The 18602-nt window shown below is 44.7% G+C and overlaps 1 protein-coding gene across 3 annotated transcripts in view; it reads left to right on the top strand.

The window, feature by feature from the left end:
* SEL1L3 (SEL1L family member 3) overlaps nucleotides 1–18602 on the top strand; it is a 117633-nt gene that overhangs the window by 38550 nt on the left and 60481 nt on the right. For all 3 annotated transcript variants that reach the window (XM_015138127.3, XM_078003220.1, XM_015138128.3), the window contains exons 7-9: nucleotides 4038–4170; nucleotides 6211–6343; nucleotides 7884–8024. In XM_015138127.3, the coding sequence (XP_014993613.2) occupies nucleotides 4038–4170; nucleotides 6211–6343; nucleotides 7884–8024 (407 nt within the window). The remainder of the gene's footprint in view (nucleotides 1–4037; nucleotides 4171–6210; nucleotides 6344–7883; nucleotides 8025–18602) is intronic.

Raw genomic sequence — 18602 nt, 5'->3', positions numbered from 1 at the left:
TCCAGGCTACTCGGGAGGCTGAGGCAGGAGAATCCCTTGAACCCAGGAGGCAGAGGTTGCAGTAGCCGAGATTGCGCCACTGCACTCCAGCCTGGCAACAGAGCAAGACTCTGTCTCCAAAAAAAAAAAAAAAAAAAAAAAATTTAGACCAGGCCCTGAAGAAGTAACATGTAAGATGATGTAAGATGATGGTTACTCTATGGGGCATGGGGGCAGCCAATCTGAAGCTCTAAGTTCTCCTACCACAGAAACTTCAAGCTGGAGCTATTTCCTAATTCTGAGCGAGGCCTGTTTCACTACGTCGGTGATTCTTTCAGGCTACTGGTGCTCTGCGGTAATAAACCAGGGCACTCTCCTACGTCCAGATAAGAGTAAAGATAGTTTGCCAGCATGTCTCAGGTTTTCAAAAGGGGCTGACTTGGGCTTTGGAAGAGTCTAGCTCAGCTTTTATGTCAGTGAAATTGATGACCATCAAACAGTGCACAGTACAAGGAATCTCTTGCAATCTTTGTGCAGACACTGAAAATTCTGCAGGAGAAAAATGCGAAGACATCAATGTACACGAAGACCAAGTTGGACAGATACCCTACTGCTTGACAATAATGACAATTTTAAAATTATGGTTTAGTGCCCTAGGGACCAAGTAATTTGTTTTTTGTTGAAAAGCTCAGTTAATGTAAGGATCCATTAAAACAGATAACTCCCTTAAACATTTTTTTCAATTAAAACATATTTATGTATATATTCATTTACCAATCTATCTAGATAGGGCCTTCTTTTGAGTACAAATCTAGAGATTAGAGTTTCCTGTGGGCTTTTTTCACACTTGTAAACAACACCCAATTTCTGTTTCTTCCAAATGAAAACAAAGACAGTTGTGGAAACAATCAGAGCCCACAAGCCATCCAGATTTTTCTCAATTTTTTTCAAGACATGTTACAACAAGGTTTTAGTAACCTCTGTTGCGTCTACCCAAAATAATCAACTAGTTTTTATAGAAAGAACAACTCTTTCTTTTTTTCTTTTTTTTTTTTTGGGGGGGGGGATGGAGTCTCACTCTGTCACCCAGACTGGAGTGCAGTGGCGCGATCTCGGCTCACTGCAAGCTCCGCCGCCTCCCGGGTTCACACCATTCTCCTGCCTCAGCCTCCCGAGTAGCTGAGACTACAGGCGCCCGCCATCACGCCCGGCTAATTTTTTTGTATTTTTAGTAGAGACGGGGTTTCACCGTGTTCGCCAGGATAGTCTCGATCTCCTGATCTCGTGATCCGCCCGCCTCAGCTTCCCAAAGTGCTGGGATTACAGGCGTGAGCCACCGCACCCGGCCGAGAACAACTCTTTCTTCCCCACTCATATTTTATTGAATTACATATTTAAGTAAATGGTACGATTAGCGTAAACATACTATTGGTATTAACTGGTTTGGGCTCAAGTGATCCCCCCACCTCGGCCTTCCAAAGTGCTGAGATTACAGGCATGAGCCACTGCACCAGGCCAACATTAACTGGTTTGAGAGTATACACGTCTTATTCTTGCTAAGTGTGCAACTCAAAATGTGGGAGCCAAAGTCCAACAGAGGATTAGGTTAAAAATGATAATCACTGTTGCTAACGGTTATGGTGTCTGCTCTGTGCCTGACGTTGTTTGAAATGCTTTGTTTACATATTAGTTTATTTCATCTTCATAACAACCAGACAGGCAGGTACTGTTGCTATTTCCGTTTTTTAAATGGGGAGACTAAGGCTCTAGACAGTAAGCTCTAGGCAGTGAGGCAGTGAGCATCCCGGATGGTGTGAGCATCAGTCAGTCGGTTTTGCATGAGGACGGTCAGGTAAGCTGGGGAGTTCGTTCACCTGCAGCTCTGTTAAGGGGGCTTCCTACTGCAGAAGCATTGCTTTGTATCCATTGAGCGCCCTGTGCTGTCTCATGAGGGCTGTTGGAATGTTCATGTCTTTTCAAGGTCTTGGAAAACAGAATCAATTCACAACTCTAGAGATAATAACTTTATGACCTCTCCATAAATAGGCAGGAGAGACCATCATCTTCACAGTCCTACAAGACTGAGATTCTGAAAAGAATAATATCAGGAGCTAAAGCACTTCTTTTCCATTTTGGTGGCATTTAGACGACGCTAATCTCTAGACATTCGATGTTGCTGCTGTCGGCTGTTGCTGCCAGGCTGTGTGCTTTGCTTCACCATCTCACGCCTCCTCCCTGGCCAGGTGCACCTGCTAGGGCTTGGGTTCTTTGCTAACAGACAGTCCATCTCCCGTTCTGAAATAACCCTGGGTTGCCTGGTTTCCCTGATCCAACTGTGGGTAGCTTGCCCTGTCCCCATCCATGTCGTCACTCCGGCCCTTCGCTCCCTCGGCTCCCTGGGCTCCTGGCGGCCTGCCTGCCTGCCACTTTGTTTTCTTTCCTTCTGCTTCCATCTGCCTGTCGTGGTTCCTGGCTCCATCTTGTTGCCTGACCTCTAACTGGATACCTGTCTTAGCCCTCACTCCCCTCACTGTTCATGTATGCTCTGATCACACCTTGTCCTCCCATTCTTACTTTAAATTCTTATTTGTTATTTTTATTTATTTATCAATTATTATTATTATTATTTTGAGATGAGTCTCACTGTTGTCGCCCAGGCTGGAGTGCAGTAGCGCGATCTCAGCTTACTGCAACCTCTGCTCCCGGGTTCGAGTGATTCTCCTGCATTAACCCCCTGAGTAGCTGGGATTACAGGCATGCACCACCACGCCTGGCTAATTTTTATATTTTTAGTAGAGATGGGTTTCACCACGTTGGCCAGGCTGGTCTTGAACTCCTGACCTCAGGTGATCCGCCCACCTTGACCTCCCAGAGTGCTGGGATTACAGGCGTGAGCCACCGTGCCCAGCCTTATTTTAAATTCTTAATAGGTAATAGATGCACATGGTTTTTTAAAAAATCAAAACTTTGTAAAAATACAGTTAAATGTCTTGCTCCCAGCCCTACCCTCATGCACTTCACCCCAACCCCCCAGCACCCCAAATTCTATTGGTTTCCTGTATAGAGTTCCACCCAGAGTTTCTTTATGCAAATATGAAAAAAATCTGTTCCCCTCTTTCTTAGATAAAAGGTATGCTCTGTGTCCTGTATTTTTTTTTTTTTATTTAACACTATATTTTGGAGATCTCTCCAGGTTCTTTTGTCCCTTTTTTAGTTGCATAGTGAAAAAGCTCAAGTCCAAGGTACACTGAATGGATGGGCCAGTCCCCACAGGCGGACACTGGGGTTCTCCTGGATGGATGGGCCAGTCCTGGCTGATAGACACGGGGGTTCTCCCATCTTCGGCGAATATAGACAATGTTGCAAGGAACACCTTCATGCGTTTTATAAATGCCAACCCACTTTGTCCTCTCTTTCCTTCCTGATGTTTCAATCCCTTCAGGACAGCGTGGTCCTCTAACTCATCACCTATGCTCACCTCTCATCTCCGGCCAAATCCTCTGAGCTGGCTATGGCCTCCTCTTCCTAACTGAATTTTGCCTTAGTCCTTATCTAATAGTCTACGCTTTTGGCTTTCCCCCACAGCCACCTTCTGTTCTTTCAACAAGGTTTTTTATTTTCTTTTAAAGCAAAATATTTCCAATGAAAACCAACAATTCCAGACAGACAATTCCATTGATTCCAAACAATACCACCACTATCAATAGTACATATTGAGTATTTACTGTGGGCCAAGCACTCTGCTAGATGCTTGACATCTTTATACTTCACTTAATCCTCTTAACCATCCAGTAAGTGAAGAACTATCATTTGACACAGGAGGAGACAGCACTGGAGAGGAGGTTAAATGACTGGGCTGAGGTCTTATAGCTGGTAAACAGCAAAATTGGGATCCTAGCCCAGGTCCACCTGGCCCCACACTGGTCTCATCTGCCAAAACTCAGAGTGAAGAGCTTGGGGCAATTTGGGTTAAGTCAAGGAGAGTCTAGGAAAGAGACTCCTTTTAAGTCATCTAGTTCCGGCACAGAGCTCTCTTAATCCTCCATTCTCTTCTCTAGCTTCCGGGAGGATTTCCATTATAATGACACAGCTGGGTACTTCATTATTGGAGGGAGCAGGTATGTGGCTGGCATTGAAGGGTTTTTTGGACCTCTGAAGTACTATCGCCTTCGCAGTCTGCACCCCGCCCAGGTGAGTCCCAGGGGATCAGGAAGATTGCAGTACTCCTGGGTGAGGGGTATGGGCCTCAGGGTGTGCAGCCCAGTGTAAATAAAAGTTTACCCAAGCCGGACCATGCATTGCCTCTGTCATCAAACATCATTAATATTGAGGCTTTTCCCCCAGCAAAGGCAATAATAGATTTCTGTTAACATTTGGTTCATTTAGTACTCATAAAATGGAAACCATTTACTTCCTCTGTTTTAATAACTACTAGTTTAATTATAGAGTAGATTTTCATCAGGCTGTTGCCTATCCAGCGATTAAGCTAATGAAAGGAGAGAATCTTAGTTATTTGGTAAAGCTTCTTTTATATGCTATTATTTAAAGTATCAGAAGAGATGCTGTAGCAAATTAAAATCTTGGTTCCATTGGCTGCTCTCTTCAGAAACACAGGCCTTCGGCTCACGCTGGGGTCAGTTGGCAGCAGTTGTATGGATCGCAAAGGGCATTGTGTTCAGGGCCGAATCCTCTGCACAGTGCCTTCCACATCCAAAACCCACCCCTGAATGGAACTGTCCAACGCTCTGGGCCAACGCAGCTGGACTGGTCGGAGGAGAGGGCTGTTTCCCCATGAGGGAGTCTTCAGGGCACTTGTTTTCTGGGCTGTGTTAAGGAGATCAAGGACCACACCTGATACCTGAAAGGGAAACATTCTTTCATTCCCTTCACCCTATGGGGTTTATTCTGAGAAAAACAGGGGTCACTAGACAAAGTCATAATCAGGAAAAATGGGGAGCCCTGCTGTCCATGGGTGACATCTTACAGCCTCTGTGAGAGACCTTTGTGAAGAGGGGAAAAATGAAATAGTCATTTGTGCAACAAATGCTTATTGAGAACCTACTGTATGCCAGGCTCTGAACTAGGTGCTGAGGCAAGCAAGATGGGTAGATTTAAAATTCATTTGAAGGTTGTCCACAATGAGAAATCTGCTTAATATCGACCAGGCGTGGTGGCTCACACCTGTAATCCCAGCGCTTTGGAAGGCTGAGGCAGGCAGATCACTTGAGGTCAGGAGTTTGAGACCAGCCAACATGGTGAAACCCCGTCTCTACTAAAAATACAAAAGTTAGCTGGATGTGCTCACTTGAACCCAGAAGGCGGAGGTTGCAGTGAGCCAAGATTGTGCCACTGCACTCCAGCCTGGGTGACAAGAGCAAGACTATCTCAAAAAAAAAAAAAAAAAAGAAAGGTACTTAATATCATGAACAGTACGTATACATATACATACATATATTCAAACACAAAATGGAAACAAAATTATTCTAAGAATACATACCCTTGCTATATTCAATGCACGCTGATATTTTGTGTTCTACTTTATAAAAACAAAAACCACCACCAAGACTCTGTAAGTTACCACCCGCTGAAATAACTATGTGACCCTCTAATGGGTCCCAGCCTCTATTTTGAAGCACACGGAGTTAAGTCCCTTGTTCCTGAGGAGCTCCCTTTTGGGATCTTAAACAAGGAATTCATGAAAGAATACAATACATGCTTAAATTCAGATGTGTTTGGGAGTGCTGAGGCAGGAACGGGTACATCGGCCCGCAAGTGAGATGGGGTGAGTCTCTAGGGGGGCCTGTCCTGAAGCCACGGCCTTGCACCCAGCCCTTGGAGGCTGCAGAAGAGGGGAGGAGGGCTCTTTGATGCAGCAGGCACATCATGAGTACTTGCGTCTTTTCGTGGGAATTGAAGGGGGAGGTGAGTGTGATTTTCTAGGGACAGAGTGCAGCCAGAGAAAAGAAGAGGGAAGAGTCCCAGTTTCTGGGAAATTCTGACATTTAAGAAGCTGGACACAAAGAGAAGCTGGAGGGAAGCCGTCAGAGCTGGCATGTCCTTGAATTAATATCAATGACCTTGCTTTGCAAATCCAGAGTGGATGATATGTGTACAAACAGGCCACCTAGAGATGTCAGTGGGAGAATGAAGTCAACCCGAACACATTTTCCTAGAGGTGGATGGACATTTGATGACAATTGTTGTTCATTTGACTTTCTTGCCTTCTTGTAGATTTTTAATCCCCTCCTTGAGAAGCAACTTGCTGAACAAATCAAGTTATATTATGAAAGGTGTGCTGAGGTTCAAGAGATAGTATCTGTGTATGCATCCGCAGCACTGCGCGGGGGCGAGAGACAAGAAGCATGTAAGTGTTGAGCTTCAGGGGAGCTGTTTTAAGCTCTGTGCATTTGCATAAACACATGTTTGGCTTCTCCATAATGGGATTAAAATTGAACATAAATGACCTGGCTCGCATACCAGCCGGGACAAGTGTGACCTTGAGCCCTCCACTGGTGGATACAGGTGAAATTGTACATTCTACCTGGATTCTACCAAGACCAATGACAGTCAAGAAGAACCAAAACATCTTATAGCTCCAACCATAAAAATCTAGTTTACAAGTACAAATGAAAGCGAGTGTTTTGTGCCTCGCATGGCCTTATTCCCATCCATAAGGCCAGCCTAAGAAAATAAAAATGAATTGGAAAATAAATTAATCATTAGAAATGTTTCCCCATCAGTGCACTTTTGTTTTGGGCCATTAATATCTGAATATTACCTTTCAGAAATGTTGAACGGTGACTTTGTTGTTTGGAGTTCGGTTTTATTTTTTAAATCCTTGAAATTGACTCATTCTCGAAGACATCGGCAATTTTTAACAGAAGGAATGAATTTCAAATAGACTGCTTCATGCATGCTCATATTTGCACAGACATCCTTTTACTCACACAGGGTGTTTATCAGTTACAAAACTTGGTCCTGTCTGGTCCGCCAGTGTTCCAACTTGGATCTAGCACTTACACATTTCTCTGTGATGCGGATCTTGCTGTTTGATATGGTGGCACTAGAGTTACTCACATATGTTCCATCTGGAAGAGAAATTCCTGTGGGGCCTTTGCCATCAGCAAAAGCAAATTGAGTATTTCAGTCCTGCCCATATGCCTCTCCATCTCCAGAGCGGAACTTCTCATTCCAGGTCGTGGAGGGAAGGATGCATCTCAGACATGCCCCGGTCCAATAGGGTTCACATGAAATGGTCCCATGTAGTGATTAGAGATGGTGACGGGTGAGTGTGGAAAGAAAGTGCTTCTGCAATTCAATTTAAGAATAGGCTATACTGGTCTCCAGCTGCTGCTCTCACTGCTGAATCATCCGGAAAATATGATGCTGTCAAGCGGAGGGGGAAGATATATAGGAATAGTAATAACCCAAAGAGGAAAGAAACTGACTTGGGCAACTTATGTACTATCAGGAGACATACCCTGAGATGGAAGGCCAGGCATACACACCCATCTGTTTGGTGGCATTAGGAAGATTTTCCTACCATCTTCAACTGCCTTGCCTCCCTGGGGGTCTTTGTGCTTTGCTCCTCAACTCAAATGCCAAGAAAATGGCCTAGATATTGGCCTCCTGGGGACCAGTCAGAGGCCAGCTGCTCATTCTGTAGAATTATTCAACAGCCATCAGCAACTTTGGCACATTTCTCATGGACTTGGCTCTGAATTTGTGACCTGGAGGCAAAAGCATCATAGCCAATTTCAAATCCCAAAAGGACCCAAACCAACATCCAGTAATGGCAAGTCTGGCCTCTTCTTTCTAGTTCCTCTTAGGACCAAGGGCTTTAGGGAGGTGAGTCTTATCTTCTGCTAAAGGGTGTGATGTCTTCTGTTTCCTCTTCTGTGTAGGCCACCTCCACAACTCCTACCTGGACCTCCAGCGCAAGTATGGGAGACCCTCGATGTGCAGAGCCTTCCCCTGGGAGAAGGAGCTGAAAGACAAACACCCCAGCTTGTTCCAGGCATTACTGGAGATGGATTTGCTGACCGGTAATTGAGTCTTTGCCTCGGCTTTGGGCACTGGTTAGAAAGGCTCCTTGTTTTTCTCTGTTTCACTCACCCTCTTTGGTGATTTAGGCCTTAAAGTTATTTTTAACCCTAAGGTTTTAGCTTAATTTCAAATTTAAATTCTGCCCTTGTATGTCCACAACTCTCGATATATCTGTGCACACTTCCAACACTAAATGCAAAAACTTAAATTTAGGAATTGCTCAAGCAGTTCTTTATTTAAAGCCAAGGCCACAAATGGACAGCCTGCAGCCAGAGCCAGCCCCCAGATGCAGTTGATTTGGAAAATACCTTGTTGTATATGTTAAAAAAAAAAAAAAAAAAAAAAAAAAAAGTAGTTATGTGTATCTAAAAAGCTTGTATGAAAATGCAAATTTCTAGCTTTTTTAAAAAAAGAAAAAACCAAAGATCTGGCAAGACTGGGCATTTCTCCTGTGTGGCAGCAATTGTGGAGGTGAGGCTCAGACCAGGCATACCTTGCCCGCCCACAGCACCTCCTGTCTATTTCGTCACCTCCTGCTTACTTCATTCATGGATCTGACCCATGTGAGCCCACAGGCACTTGAACTTGGGACGTCTGATTTGAAGTACACTTTCAGCATCATCTCAGGAATCTGCATAAACTTCCCAGATGCCACCAGCTTCTCTGCAGGCCCATTGCAATTTGGGTTTGCTTAGTAATTCCGTGCATCCTCCAGGGCCATGAGGGATCTTAAAACCATGCCTGTTAGGAAGAGGAAAGGCAGCTGGAGATGTTCAGCCTGGTGAAGAGGATCCTAGCAGGGAGTTGCCAACTGTCTTAGTGGTGGGAGGCAACTCCACGTAGTCCTGGGCATAGAACCAGATCTTGAGTTGGGGCGATGCAGAAAGTGACTTCTGCCTCATGTGAGATTGGTGTCTTACATTGCACCCACTGCCTAAGAATGGCAGTGTCTAACAGCATAGATTTCCTTTGCCAACAGTGACCCTCCTGCAAAGAATTCAAGTCATATAGGATATTTTATCATTCATTCTTCTGATGCTCACTCAGTGACTACTCAGTACCTTGGCTAGACTTCAGAGATACGTGAAGTAACACAATGCTTCTGTCCTTGAGGAATGGACTTGAAAGCAAAGAAAAATAGTAATGCATTTTATTAAAGGTATAGAAGCTAATGGTGGAGACACAAAGAAAGGAGTGGTCAGTTCTACCTGGAGGGCTGAGGCGTTCTGGGAAGGCTTCCTGGAAGAGGAGACACTGGGACTGATTCTTGAAAGGCCAGCAGGTGTTTGCCAGATAAGAGAGTTGGGGGTGGGAATTGCAGGCAGAGCAGACCCTGAGAGGTGGTAACAGCACAGCGTGTCGCATGATGGTGCTGTGACAATGGGGAGGCAGGAGAAGCCCTGCAAAGTGATTATTCCAATGAGGGCTCAGACACCATCCTGAAGTTTGGGCTTTACCTTTCAGGTGACAGGGACCTGTTGAAGGGCTTCAGGCAACAAGAAGAGGCATAGTGAGATCTGGGATTTTGAGGTCACGGCAGGGAGGTGAACTAGAAGGGCGTGGAGCTGGAAGAAGGGAATGTATTGCCATGGTCCCTCGAGGAGAGGATGCAGGCCTGAGTGGGACATGGTGACAGGAACAGAGCTGAAGGATGTAGAGATGGGCTCTGAGGGACTCCATAGCTGCTTGGATGTGGGCACAAAGGATAAGTAGGCTGTGTCATGTTGTATAATGAGTGGTGTAGCCTCTGGAGCCAGCTGGCCTGGGTCCAATTTTAACATTCACTAGCTGTGTGATTTGGGCAAGTTACTTAATTTCTCTGAGCCTTAGTTTCTTCATCTGCAAAATGGGGATGATAATACTATCTGTCTTCTAGTGTTGGCTTCAATAAATCGAGAGACATATAGATATGTATACATATATAGGTATATGTATGTATATGTGTGTGCATATGTGTATATATCATATATAATATATGTATATTACATTATATAACATATAAAATATAATATAATATATAATATACAAATGTTATATTATAATATATATTATATAAGTATTATCTATTATAGAATATATATTATTATATAAGTATTTTATATATATAATATACTTAGAACAGTTTCAGCACATGGTAAGCCTTACATAAGCAGGGTTTTTCAATCTCACAATATGGACATTTCGGACTGTAGAATTTTTTTTGTTGGGGAATGTCCTGTGTATTGTGGGATGTTTAGCAGCATTTCGGGACTCCACAACTAGATACAGATAGCACCCTCCCCATATCCCTCCTCTCCAAAAACATCTCCAGGTATTGGCAAATGCTCCCAAGTCCGTAGGGAGGCCAAATCACCCCCAGCTGAGAACCACTGCTATGTCAATGTTATTGCTCTTATTACTGGGCAGAGATAATTCCAGGTTTCCGCTGGATGGCTGTCCGGAGGTGATGAAGCCCCGTGCCCCAAGATCCGCAAACAGGAGAGGGAGATGCACGTTGGACAGTTTAGGCTAAATGGGCTAAGACCACATCCACACCAACATTGTTTTTATGCGAGTTCCGATCCTACTTAAAAATAGTTTGGCTGATTGGAAACAGGAGCACATCCTTTTTACAAAACTTTCTTTTAAAAGTAAATACTATCTATGAGAATGTTTTCATGTTATTGTTGCAGATCAAAATTTTGTTTATAAGAATTTAGAATGATTTATTTTCCATGGTGGTCTGGCAATGAAATCTAATGAAAAACCCCAATCAGAAGTCCCCTTACCTTAAGACTCCCTGGGTATGGGTGCTGCAGAACCACTAGATTCCCATGCAGTGAGCCTGTTCCACTGACCTCTGTTAGGAGTCTGGGGCCCCCATCAGTGGGAAGAGAGGGGGACCCAAAGCTGGATTTGCCACTTTAGGACCCACCGTTTGTGCTTAAACTGCCTTTGGGGTCTTCTGGTGCCAAATTAGAACAGCCCCAAGAGCTTCCCCTGAGGGACCATACCTGCCAGCCTCCCCTGCCACCACATCCTCTGCTTCCAGAGGCACATGGCCAGCTGCCTTCCTCTTCTCTCGGCCTTTCCGTGACCTAGGAGCTGGCAGGGAGGGAGAGCGGAAGTTTAGGTGAATTTCTAGAACCAAGCCCCGGGACCCATTCGCCTTCAGCGCCTCTTTTTCTAGGTCACATTGGAAGGACTGGGGAGCCTTCTGTAGCGGTAGGGCGTATACTCCTTAAGGTCATCTCTCTACCTGGCACAGGGCCCTTGCTTGGGCTATCATAACATCTTCCAGCAAACCTGGGAGAAAGACTGGTGTCTTGTATTGCACCCAGCTTCCTAACAAGGCTGAGAGAAAAAAAAAAAAAAAAAAAAAAAAGATTTTGCAAATTGAGGGTAAAAAAAAAAAAGAATTTATATTTCCAGCACGTCTTTACTCTGATCTCCTATAAAAAGAACCATAGTAAGACGAGTGTGACGCTATTGCCGTTCTCAGTTCCTCAAATACCCTTCGTTCCAAGTTCGTCCTGCCCACAGTGTCTGGCCCTAGCTGGCTCCGGCGGGCTTCAGATGACTCTAGTTAATAGGAACTGTGTTTGCGTTCTATTTTCTGCTGCTGCCCTGACCTGTCCTGTCCTGTTGATTAATAGACTTTATTAGAACATCCTCATCATATTACATTTTTCATATCTGAGATCAGCTGTAAGAATGGATTCAGGCATGAGATGTTTGATGCTTGGAATTCTTACTGTGGGAACTGAATAGGCGCAGTAACAAAGATAAGGAATTTAACTGAGTGGGTGTGTTCTGAAGTTACTCACAACCTTTCATTCATTCATTTACTGAACAAGCATTGACTGAATGCCCCCTACGAGCCAGGATAGCATTAAAATGGGACTGTGTTTTGAATGAGAGTCATTTAGGCTAACGTAAAAAGAAAACATCAGCTCCCATAGTTTCCCCAAAGGGCTTTAATTTGTGGAATTTTTTTTTCTGGAATTTTTAACAAATAAGATGACATCATGGAGCAAGAGAAAATGGGCTCTAATTTCTGGTTCTGTCTGAGAGTCATCTTCTTCCCTGCCAGCAGCTTTTCTTCATAGACACAGCCAGCACTCCACTTCCAGGCCGCTACATACGCACGTTTCAGACCTGCAAGTGTTTCTTCCCCCCACACTGTGTGATTTTAGATGGATCATCTGCTCACTATCTCAGCCAACAACACACTTCAAAGCAGAGATGAGAACATTGCAGAGAGTGGGGAGGCTTCGGCTTCATTAACAGCCAGTGGGGAGTGGAAGAGTGTCCTCCACATTCCTGTCCAGTGAGGTCAGCACCTTTGAGTTGTGTCCAGAATAACCGTATTCTTCTGCTACAAAAGAGAGTCGCCAAATATTTACACTTTTCCTCTTTAAGGGCTGTGATTTATCTTTTAAAATTCTTATTCGTGCCAGAATACACATAACAAAATTTGCCATCTGAACCAGTTTTAGGTGTACACAGTTCAGCAGTGTAAAGGATATTCACATTCTTGTGCCTCAGAGTTCCACAACTCTTTTCTTGCAAAACCGAAAATTCATACTCAGTAAACATCTACCCATTGCCTCCATCCCAAACCCTGGGAGCCATCATCCTGCTTTTTTTTTCTATGAGTTTGACTGCTTTAGGTACCTCGTGTAAGTGGTGTCTTACACAGTATTTGTCTTTTGGTGACTGGTTTATTTCACTTAGCATAATGTCCTCAAGGTTCATCTCTGTTGCAGTGTGTGTTAGAATTTCCTTTCATCTTAAGGCTGAATGGTATTTCATGACATGTTTATACCACACTTTATTTATCCATTCATCCGTCGATGGACACTTGGGTTGCTTCCACCCCTTGACTATTGTGAATAACTTTGCTAAGAATATGGGTCTACAAATATCTCTTTAGAACCATGCTTTCATTTTCTGTTGGAGATATACTGTATCCAGAAGCAAAATTTCTGGGTCATATAGTAATTCTACGTTTAGTTTTTTGAGAAACCTCCATGCTGTCTTCCACGGCAGCTGCGCGCTTTATATTCCCTCCAACGGTGCACAAGGGTTCCAATTTCTCCACATCCTCAGAAACACTTGTTATTTCCTGTTTTGTTTGGTTGTTTGCTCGTTTTTTTTGAGACAGAGTCTTACTCTGTCGCCCAGGCTGGAGTGCAGTGACGGATCTCGGCTCACCACAACTTCTGCCTCCTGGGTTCAAGCGATTCTCCTGCCTCAGCCTCCTGAGTAGCTGAGATTACAGGCATGCGCCACCCCACCCAGCTAATTTTTGTATGTTTAGTAGAGATGGGGTTTCACCATGTTGGCCAGGCTGGTCTTGAACTCCTGACCTCAAGTGATCCGCCTGCCTCAGTCTCCCAAAGTGCTGTGATTACAGGCATGAGCCACTGCACCTAGCCTTTTTTTTTTTTTTTTTTTTGTCTGAGACAGAGTTTTGCTCTTGTTGCCCAAGCTAGAGTGCAATGGCGCAATCTTGGCTTACTGCAACCTCCGCCTCCTGGATTCAAGCGATTCTCTTGCCTCAGCCTCCTGAGTAACTGGGATTACAGATGTCCGCCACCACACCTGGCTGGTGTTCTGTATTTTTAGTAGAGACAGGGGTTTTGCCGTGTTGGCCAGGCTGGTCTCGAACTCCTGACCTCAGTTGATCTCCCTGCCTTGGCCTCCCAAAGTGCTAGGATTTCAGTTGTGAGCTCCTGCACTCAACCCTTTGGGATGTCTTTGAGGACATCTAAGCTGTACTGTGAAATCAGGAAAGTCGACAGTCATTATGCAGGATGGTAGTTCTGGTAAAGAGGATGCCTACACAGTGGCAAGGGGGGCATCGGAGAAGAGCCATCTGCCTGGGGAGACAGGAGAGGTGACGTGAGGAGAGGTATCTAAGTGGGAACATAACAGCTGTTTGCCAGGCAGGCAAACTGAGGAGTGTGGGCGGATGAGGTATGTTCCTTGGTGAGTATGGGGCACAAACACACCATGTGTGGTCATATAGAAGAAGGATCACTTCACTAACATATGGCATAGGCAGCTAACTTATGCCTAGCACTGTTGCAGGTGCTGTCGAGAATTCAGAGTATAAGTTGGATCCTTCCACTTCTTGCACCACCCTTAACAAGCTTGCCACAGAGTGAGCGACGGAGACACGTGTAGGATCAAATGGTGAAACTCAAGGCAGAGTAAGATGAGCTTTATTCAGGCGAACCTATTCCCCAGGTCCATATGGTATCTTTCTGTCCACTAAGTTCTTTCGTAGACATTATGTCACTTTCTAAAAGCATTGCATTTTAAATTCCGGTTAAACCAGACTTTCTCCAATATATAAATTACTGCACAAAAATAAATTATACCTCACAGCCATGAAGATGGCTATTATAAAAAAAAAAAAAAAAAAAAAAAAAAACACCAGGAAAAAAAAACTCCTCAAAGACAGGAACAGTATCTAGGGTTTCGGGGGTTTTTTGTTTTTTATTTATTTGTTTGTTTTTTAAGACCCTTGCCTCAATAAGTATTTGTTGAGTAACTGAATGGCGGCAGCCCAAATGAATAAGTGATCTCACCTTAGTACTCAAAACATCTTTGTTGGGTCAACGAATCACTGAAGGAATGAGGAATTTGACTTCCAGGAGACCCAAGTTCAAGGTTTGTGCTAGTCAAGCGGCATCTCCGATCCAGACTGCTAAGAGATCTATGGGCTTACTCTGCTTCTTTCTACATTTCCCTCATTTCTTCCACTCTCTCTCAGCCTGTTTCCTCTGAGGAGCGACTGCTCTTTCTCGGTAGACACTTCTGTAAACATCGTTCTGTTTCTCAGGTCTACCAGGACGCTGTTTACCAGCTTTCTGCTGTCAACAGCAGTAGACCAGAATCCTGCTCAGGTCTGTGCACACTCATTTACAAAAGAATTCCAGAAATGTAGCCGTCACAGTTCTTGCTTTCATACCATCTGTAATCTAGTTGCTGAGATATACAGGTTCCAAGATGTAAAGCAGCCCCGAGATACCTGCAAACCCAGTTCAGGACTCGTGTACTGGGTGCATCCCAGCATGGTGCCAGGCCCTGGGGCGACCACAATGAAAATCGTGGACCAGCCCACACACAACTCTGTGCCAGGTGCCAGGGCGTGCAGAGGAGGGAGGCTCATTGAGAGTTGACAGCTGATGCGCTAACCTGGTATAAGACGCAGCTGTTCCCGCTGGTGTTTTCCGCTCTGATGTATAACAGGACCCGTTCCTCGCCTGCCGGAGCGGGCACGCCTTTGAATTAAACATGGCGGGGCTACTCGGGGCGCCCAACTGCAGCGCATATAGATGTGGCCGAGTCCCCTTGCTGCCTCGGGCATTCCAGGGCCTCTGCTCTGCATCCTGATTTTCTTGCTTGGCACAGGGATTCTCCTGTACTGCTGTGACTCGTAGCTCACCACCGTCTAGACTCTTGGGTGGCATCCAACACGAGACCCCACGTTCAGGACTCTGGAGGAGGACTCTGATTGGTCAAACTCTATGTTGTTTCCTGGGGAACCTCTAATTCTCTAGGAAAATGGCTCCTGCCAGAGCATAGAAATTGCCCCATTAGCATTTGGGTTTTTTCTAATGCTAGTGCGGTGGTGTTTTAGTATGTGTGTTCTTTCATTATTGAAGAGTTGTGCTGGCCATTTCCTTCTTTTACTTTCCTGTCACACCTTGCCTGTCAAAACCGAGCCGTTTGAATTCAAAAACCCTTTGAATGGGGCCCTGGCATCCAGAGAAGAGAGGCGATGAGGACTGGGCTGGTGGGAGGCTGCAGGGATGGCAGTGGCAGGCCGGGCTCTTGGTTGTGGGGAGCAGTGAGGAAGGACACAAAGGCACTGAACAGGTGACATGAAGGTAGAGAGGGGAGGAGGGAACTGGGCAGCATGCCCCCAGGGACATCTGCCCCATGGCCAGGCCTATTTATTCCTTTCCTGCCTTTCATCTGCACTAGGCACCTCTGAGCAAGGGAGTTGGTGCCTGTGGCTAAAGGAAGTCCAAGGTCTGCCAACAAATGGTTCTCTGAGATGGGGCCAGGTCCAAGGTTGGGCTTGGCTCCCTGGGTTGACACCATCTGCACCCCTTCAGGACCACTGCCTGCCTCTTGCCCCCAGGCTCTGGAGTGCTGAGTGTGGGGGCAGAGGTGTCCCCACACAATACGCCAAGGAGTGACTGGCTGCACTAGCGAAGCTCTACTTTGCTTTTGACTTTATTTTTGCCAACAATTGCGATGTTTATTTGGAGACCTTAAAATGCAGAGAGTGGAGATGTTAGAAATACAATTATGTTACATAATAACATCGGGATACCGTTTCGTTTTAAGAACTGTGTTCCCTGTTGTTTGTTGAAGAACCATCATCTTTATTATCTTCTTTTAAAAAGCATACATTATAAATTTTTTTAAAAAAATACACAGAGACACCAAGAAAACAAACAATGGGCTATGCTTTTCTTGCTCAGAGAATAACAGCTCTGAAAGGAGAGAGAGAGAGAGACAGAGAGAGAGAGAGAGACGAAGGAAGGAGGGAAGGAAAGGAAGAAGACAGGGAGGAAAATGACATGTGTAAAATCAGAAAATTTATAAGGGGTCGGGAGCGGAGGCTTATACCTGTAATTCCAGCCCTTTGGGAGGCCAATGCAGGAGGATCACTTGAGACCAGGAGTTCAAGACCAGCTTGAGTAACATAGCGAAGCCCTGTCTCTATTAAAAAAAAAAAAAAAATAGGCTGGGCACTGTAGCTCAAGCCTGTAATCCCAGCACTTTGGTAGGCAGAGGTGGGTGGATTGCGTGAGGCCAGGAGTTCGAGACCAGCCTGGCCAACATGGCAAAACCCTATCTTTACCAAAAAAAAAAAAAAAAAAAAAAAAAAGCCAGGTGTGGTGTGCATCCCTGTAATCCCAGCTACTTTGGAAGCTGAGGCAGGAGAATTGCTTGAACCCGGGAGGTGGAAGTTGCAGTGAGCCAAGATCATGCCACTGCACTCCAATCTGGGCAACAGAGCAAGATTCTGTCTTGATAAAATAAAACAAAAAAGAAGAAAGAAAAGAAAATTTACACAGTATATAGAAAGATACAAATAGGCTTTTTTTTTTTTTTTTTTTTTTTTTGAGACAGAGTCTCACTCTGTCACCTAGGCTGGAGTGCAGTGGCACGATCTTGGCTCACTGCAAGCCTCCCAGGTTCACGCCATTCTCCTGCCTCAGCCTCCCGAGTAGCTGGGACTACAGGCACTTGCCACTACACCCTGCTAAATTTTTTTTGTATTTTTAATAGAGACGGGGATTTCACCGTGTTAACCAGGATGGTCTGGAATTCCCGACCTCGTGATCCGCCCGCCTCAGCCTCCCAAAGGCTAGGATTAGAGGTGTGAGCCACCGCGCCTGGCCCAAATAGGCTTTTTTTGAAAGAGAAAAATAAAACAGCCCGTGAGCCCAATAAGGATCTCCAGGTCAGAGTGCAAATGAGGAATGCCCTGTGTTTTTACAAACCAGTCAACTTGGTGTAGATCATTCCTTTTAATAGTTAAGTGACATTTTCTCCTTTCCTTTTTTTCCCCTTTCAAACTTCTGCTTTGGATGCGTTACACCTTTCAGAAGCTTGAAACTAAAAATGACTTTCCTATTGATGTATCCATTCCTCTCACAAGGAATGAGGTGCCTTTCTCCTCCTGAATTCTCAAACAGACGCTGGTCCCAGCTCCGGGGCCTTCAGCAAGTAGCCACTTTCTCATATTCTGCTTTCTGTCTATTCTAAAGATAGGCACACACGCGGTGACCTTATGGTATTACTGTGAAAAAGGGGGGAAAAAGCAAAATAAACGATTCTGGGCTACATGGAAAATAGTAAGGGGTAATTAATGGTGGTGGTGGCTTTTGTTTCTTAGCTTTGGGTGCTGAAAGAAAGAAAATGGGAAAACAACTTCTTCTATTTTGTTTGTTTGCTTCTTCATTAAACCATTAATCTCCATAAACAAGGCATGTTTTTAGTTACAGATTGACTAGAAAAAAATGCATATGCTAAGCCAGATGGGTGAAATTAACAGTTTCATTAAACTGACTTTAAAATAACCAGTTACACAATATCACCCAAGACAATATGCCTTTGCTTTGGAGCAACAGTTGGAATTCAAAGTTTACCAAATGTGCAAAATGAGCAGTTTTACCTTAGGATTATTATTTTTTATTGTATTTACTACTGCAGAAAATTATTTAGATTCTTTTTCAGGGAAGTACTCTTTGGTTATATTTCGGGGGCAGTTTTGCATTTCATGTACAAAAGAAATAACACAGCCCTTTCAAACTGCCTGTGTTTCAATCTGCAAAGTTTTTTTTGTGCTAAAGATTTGAGCTTTGTGAAGGATTCCCTTTTTGCTCCTCATTCTCCAGCAATCTCAGCTACCTGGGCGCTCCTGCTAATGATTTCTGGGGTTCTGTGCCAGCGGTCGGCAGGGCAAGGGTTTCATTCGAAGCTTCATTTGGTTTGGAGTCTCTTCCTCCTCTGAGCCTACAAAGTGCGGGTCCATGGGTACTCTGGCAAAACTCACCATCTTA

This window comes from Macaca mulatta, chromosome 5 (genome assembly GCF_049350105.2).
Source record: "Macaca mulatta isolate MMU2019108-1 chromosome 5, T2T-MMU8v2.0, whole genome shotgun sequence".
Classification (NCBI taxonomy): Eukaryota; Metazoa; Chordata; class Mammalia; order Primates; family Cercopithecidae; genus Macaca; species Macaca mulatta.
The sequence above is the reverse complement of the archived record's forward strand: the minus strand, read 5'-3'. Positions and strand labels throughout refer to the sequence as shown.